The following is a 6,000-nucleotide window of genomic DNA, read 5'->3' as shown; positions in this document are numbered from 1 at the left end:
GCGGGGCGGGGCGGAGCGGGGCGGGAGGGCCGGCCTCCTCCCTCCGGCCGGGCGGGCGAACGGCGGGGCTGGGCGAGCGCGGGTGCGGGCTGCCCCGGCGGCGGAATGGGCGGGAGCAGGCGCGGGAGCCTGCAGGCCCCCAGAGAGCAGGGCCGCTTCCGTGCGGCTGGGGTGCTGGAAATCCCCAATTCAGCTTTTCTGAAGAGCCAGCAGGGTTGTCCCTGCGGTGTTTGCAGCTGCTTTCCCAAGGCTCTGCAGGCTGCCCCGGGAGGGGCGAGCGGGAGGGACGGGTGTCCGTGCCCACGGGGCTGGCACCCGTGGCAAGGCAAGGCCGACTAGCGTGAGCCGTAGGGTGACAAGTGCCGAAAGTCAGGCTAAACTGTCAAAAATAAAGGCGATGTTGTACATCGTAAGTTCGTACGACAAATTGCAAAAGGCCAGAACATTTGTTGGAAGCCTTTTTTTTTTTTTTTTTTTCAGCCTTAAAAAACACCATGTTGAGATCTGATAGAATGAAAGGCAAAAGAAAAAGCAAGACTTCATCAGGTGCCTTCACGCACCAGCCTTGGCTTTCCTACTTTAATAAAGAAACAATATTTAGAGATTTCTGATGGAAATGAACCTGCTATTCCCATAGGCACTCAGGAGGGGCATTAGGCAACGTGCACTTTCGACCCGGTTTGCCCTTGCGCAGCTTGTGCTTTCACGCTGTGGTTCCCTAACATGGACAAGGACAGGAGCGAGCAGAAAGGGAAGTCGGGCAAAGAGAACCAAGGCTTAGAAACTTGAGAAGGACTTAAAAAAAGAAAAAAAGATGCATGGTAGTGTCCTAGTTTTGGCTGGGATAGAGTTAATCTTCTTCCTAGTAGCTGGCATAGTGCTGTGTTTTGGATGTAGTATGAGACTAAGGATAACACACTGATCTTTCAGTTGTTGCTACGTACTGCTCATGCTAGTCAAGGACTTTTCAGCTTCCCATGCGCTGCCAGGTGCACAAGAAGCTGGGAGGGGGCACAGCCAGGACAGCTGACCCAAAGTGGCCAAAGGGCTATTCCATACCATGTGACGTCATGCTCAGTATAGAAACTGGGGGGAGCTGGGCAGGGGGCAGCGATCGCTGCTCAGGAATTGGCTGGGTGTTTGTCAGTGGGTGGTGAGCAATTGCATTGTGCATCACTTTTTTTGTGTATTATTATTATTATTATTATTTTCTCTTCCTCTGCTGCCCTATTAAACTGACTTTATCTCAACCCAAGAATTTTACTGTTTTTTTTCCAATTCTCTCCTCCATCCCACCGGGGAGGGGAGAGTGAGCAAATGGCCACATGGTGTTTAGCTGCCTGCTGGGTTAAACCACAACAGTTACATACAGTTGCAAAACCTTCAGTGAGTTCCCTCTGAGGTCCTGAACAACTGGAAGAAAACCGATGGTAAGCATAGATGGGCGCTGAAACGCAGAAAGGATGTTGCAAAGTAGCTGGAGTGTGGGATTCACTTCGACTTCAGAAAGGATTTTTTCTTCTGTCTTTTGGTTTTGTCTCATAAAATTACAGCATTCACAGAATTAATTTTGTAACTTTTTTTTGCTGTGCTTACTTCATTGACAGCCATGGTTGAGAGAAAAAAAAAAAAGTCTCAAAAGGAGACCCGTTTGTTCAGCAGCGGCCGTCAGAGCGCGTTTCTGTAGGCCCTGCGCAGCGGGAAGGGGACAGGGCGCTGCTGGGGGATTCACTGACCCCATCAGCCAAAGCCCTGCAGCGGCCGCTGAGGGAAGGCTGCACGGTCCCCGAACACGGAGCCATTCGCTCTGCCCTGAGCCCTGCGCGAGCTTCCTGCTTCGGGGCGCTACTTTTTCCAGAGAAGGCTGCATACGCTTAGGGAACAGGTTTGCTGAGCGAGGTGGTGCCCGCTGTACTCGGCATGTTGCTGTTTATCTATGACTGAGCTTAAAACCTCCTCACGGATGTCCCCGAGGTATTTGCAGCCACAAGTTGATGCACAGAATTTTACTTTGCAGCTTTCATCGAGCGCTGGACTGCCACGGCTAAACCGCCAGCAGTGCGCAAGAGACCAAAAGGATACTACAACAATGTGCGAACACTTTTTCAGCTAGTTTAATAATGATACTTATTCACGGTGCTAAAATAATACGCTGCTGTGGGTGCAAAATTTTACTACAATATGTACGTGCTTTGAAGTGGCAAAGCCGGAAAAGACTCCCCACCCCCAGGAATAAATCAAGTAAAAATGATTAAAAGAATCCTAACCTATGTTAGCGTGCAAAAATAAAAACAAAGGAAGACTCCAAGCAGGTCAGTGATGGTGGAATATGCATTTTCATAGGGAATTTAATTACTGAAGCCAAACTCAGCTGTGGGCTTTTGCTCATAGCACTCTTCTGGAAGAGCTTCAGCAGACTTGAGGGCAAGCATTGACTGGACAGACTTACGTCAGGGTTTTCTGTGCTAAAAACCAGATCTGCTAGAACCAGGAAAGGTAAAATACGTGGAAGACAATAAATGTAAGGGCTAGGTCAGCATTTTCTCCAAGAGGTTAGGTACTGCAGCTCATGTAATCTCAAGAATTGTAACACAGCCCTGTATAAAAACACATTTATCTAAAGGACAAAAGTTTATATACTTTGCGTGTTGTACTTGCTGTAAATTTATTACTTTTTTTTACAGTTGAAAATATAAATACAAGAACCTTAAATAAATTTACAAGAAACAGTGCAAAGGCAGTTAGCCAAATAGTTAAAGCATTTACACAAATGCATTCCAGCTACTAGCATTCCAGTACGGTCTTTCACTAACATGCAGTTAAAACCTTGTGGATAAACACAACAAATACTTTAAATTCTCACCTTAAAAACATATTCAGAGTAGTCCTGGATATAGGTGACCAAGAGAACCCATGCGTTGCAGACAGAACTGCAAGAGGGTTTGAGTACTGAAGAGGTTCAATTGCCAAACTACTAGAGCCCCAGACAGGAGGCACTTAGCTGATGCTTTTTGTTGAGAAGAGTGTTTCCAGGGCTCCCCCTGGCCCTGAGTCCTCTGGGAAAGCAAAGCCCTGGATCCCCTTCAGCATGCGGCTGCCTCAAAAAATCCCCTTTACAGGGTCTGGCACTCTGCAGTGTGGCACCAGTTTGTTCTAGCTCTTGCTCCAGAAGCATCCAACCTTTGCCCAAGAACACAAGGAAAAAAAAGCAATGGCCACAGCTGCACACCTGTGTGAGGAAGAAGAGGCACAACCAGGGCTCACGCTAATTTCTGTTCCAGAAGGATCTTCACAATGTTGTATGGGCTCTATTTTCTGTCAGCTGTTGTGCATGAAGAGCCAAAATCTAGCTTTTTCAGACAAACATCACAAAGGGAATGAAATTTTGCTTCAGGAATTACTGAGCTAGGACCTCAGGATTTGGCTTGCCAACCAAGGGCCAAAGTACAAGCAGAAATACTCGTTAGAATAGCTCAAGAGCTGCCCCTTAAAAAACAGCCACACAATGAAACAAACAAATTCTCAGCTACTAAATACAGCAGCTAGCATTTACTCTCTGTGTTTTTTCTTCAAAAAATAACACTTCTCTACTTTTCTTTATCATTGCAAATGAGAAATGGCAGTGTGTTTAATCTCTGGAACCACCACTCAAAGATAAAATATTGACCCTGCTGAAATCAATGGCAAAAGCTCCCATTGACTTACTCAAGCCACTAACATAACTCAGTTGTATTTAATAACCTACCAACTACTTTATCACTCCCTCATTCACGGCATTCTACTTGGATGATACCCAGTTTCTATGCCTAAAGATAGATACTAAGAAGTTGCTAAAGGTTCAAAACCAATAGTGTTTGTATTTACAGTCCTGTATCTAGTAAATATATTTAAACCACTGTAAGTGATTTCACTTACTGAACAAATTAACTTCTGTATCATTCATTCTATGTTAAAGTTAATTATTTCAATTAAAGAAAAATGCAAACTTACAATAAAAGTTAAAACAAAATACCAATTATTTCTCTATACATAGGAATATTTAAATTTATATTACAAGAAATAAATATAAAAGTATCATTAAGATGCTTAAAGGTTGATATTTTTCTGCTTATGTACATCACTATAGAGTTTGCTACTACAATGTACAAAAGGTTAAAGACAGCGTAGCTAACATTTTTAAAGATAACATCGTTTGTATGCACAAGTTGTAACTTCCTACATTTATACAATACTACTATGCATTATATCCAGATAAACTTTGTTGTAATGAAAAAAGTCTAAACAAAACTCTCCTTTAAATGTAAAAAACAACCTAAAAAAAACCTCAAATCAAAATGGAAATGTGCCAGGTGTAATTTGACATCCAAGATACCATGTCAAATTAGTAACTTTTTTTTCTTTTTTTAATAATTGTCCTTGTCAATCCATTGCATGGCTGCCTTGAAGTTCCAGTACCATATACGAAATAAAATCAGTTCTTGGTCTGCTCACATTATGTAAAACTGTTAAAGTAAATCTCTACTTCACACTGTAAAACAATGTGCTGTTTAAAAGAAAATCACATTTTCTCAGTAAAAGTTAGGCTTCCCCTCTTTGAAGTCCTTCTGAGTGAGATATGGCTTTTTTGGCTGCCTGTATCATCTTTTTCTTGAAATACAAGTTGTTTGCCTGAAAAGTCATGGAGACACACATCACCATTCTGTACGCTGAAAGAAACACCACTCTTCTCGTTGGAAAGATGGCCTGTTGAAACAAAAAAAGTGCATCCCCTATCAGAAAGGTTCAGAATCAAGTCTCCCATACTTTTTCAGTCACTGTAAGGAGTTCATGCACTCTCGTTTTATCCCTGCAACAATTTCAAAATGTGGATTTTTCTGTACACATTCTGTATATATTTCTTTTCCTGTGTGAAATCAGTGAGAGATTTGAGAGATGTTAATGTATTTACGCACAAGAGGATTACATATTTTAAGCAGCAAAGTTTAAAAGGTTTCTCAGGTTTGTCAGGCATCTGAAACAAGAAAGTGTTTGAGAAAACAAGGATATTTTTTTCCTTTGAAAGGCACTCAGCTTGCAGTATTTATTTCTGGAGGACAATCAGAATATGGCCTAGGTCCAATCAGGGGTCTAAGCCATATTTAGTCTGAGAATCTTACGCATTCAGGTGAATCTACAATGAGCACGTGTAATATCACTGCTGACTGCAGCCTATGAATGAAATGCTCCACAAATGCTCAGTTCACTGGATAGAATCTCCTGCCTCTATGCATCACATTCTAGATAATTTTGATAAGAATTAGGATCTTTTTTATTGTAAGTATTTGTGCAAATGCTTCTGGTTGGGTGGTTTTTTTTTTTTTTTGCAAAGCAGTCAAGTTTAAAAGATCTGCCATGATAATGATATCATATGTATCATATCAGCAGGGGTAAATTATAATGGGAAACCAAAACCAGAAGTAGTATTTCTTTTGGGAGGGGATCACTTTGTTAAACACTGAGAAATGAGTTCACAAACACAGATGCAGAACTGCCATTTATCGTTCATACCAGAAACAGAATTAATAAAAAACATAAAACATCCAACTTTGCTATTTGTGTTAATATTCACAACACTTCATATACAGACATCATCATGATTCAGTAGATTTCTGTAGATCTACTGAAAAGACACAACAATGGAGGTAGAAACTGCTTGCGGTTTATGGTTTTAGGGGGAGGAAAAACACCGTTGAGAAACCTCTAGGCAGTGAAAGATGACTCTATTACCAGGATCAAAATCTCATCCTCTCTAGTAGACCTGGATTCAGTCCATCAAATACCTCAAATATCCTGGAGCAGAATCCTGCTTTGGCTCTGTCCTCCCCTTTCACTCTCTAACTACCTCAAGCTTCTGAATCCTTCCAGAAGGGGCAGGGCCACATTACAGGATGCTCTTCAACTACTTCTTGTTGGGGTCACCAGAGGGTGAAGTATTTGGTGACATCCCTCCCCTGCATTTAA

General features: G+C 42.4%; 1 protein-coding gene across 1 annotated transcript in view; it reads right to left on the bottom strand.

Annotated features, from left to right (window-relative positions):
• Nucleotides 1-4,558: 4,558 nt before the first annotated feature.
• Nucleotides 4,559-6,000, bottom strand: part of ADGRG2 (adhesion G protein-coupled receptor G2) — a 53,203-nt gene continuing 51,761 nt past the window's right edge. The window contains exon 27 of the mRNA XM_075711536.1: nt 4,559-4,743. Coding sequence (XP_075567651.1) covers nt 4,559-4,743 — 185 coding nt within the window. The remainder of the gene's footprint in view (nt 4,744-6,000) is intronic.

The sequence above is a fragment of the Pelecanus crispus genome, chromosome 1, assembly GCF_030463565.1.
Source record: "Pelecanus crispus isolate bPelCri1 chromosome 1, bPelCri1.pri, whole genome shotgun sequence".
Taxonomy (NCBI): Eukaryota; Metazoa; Chordata; class Aves; order Pelecaniformes; family Pelecanidae; genus Pelecanus; species Pelecanus crispus.
Note: the sequence above shows the minus strand (reverse complement) of the source record. Positions and strands in the feature narration are given on the sequence as shown.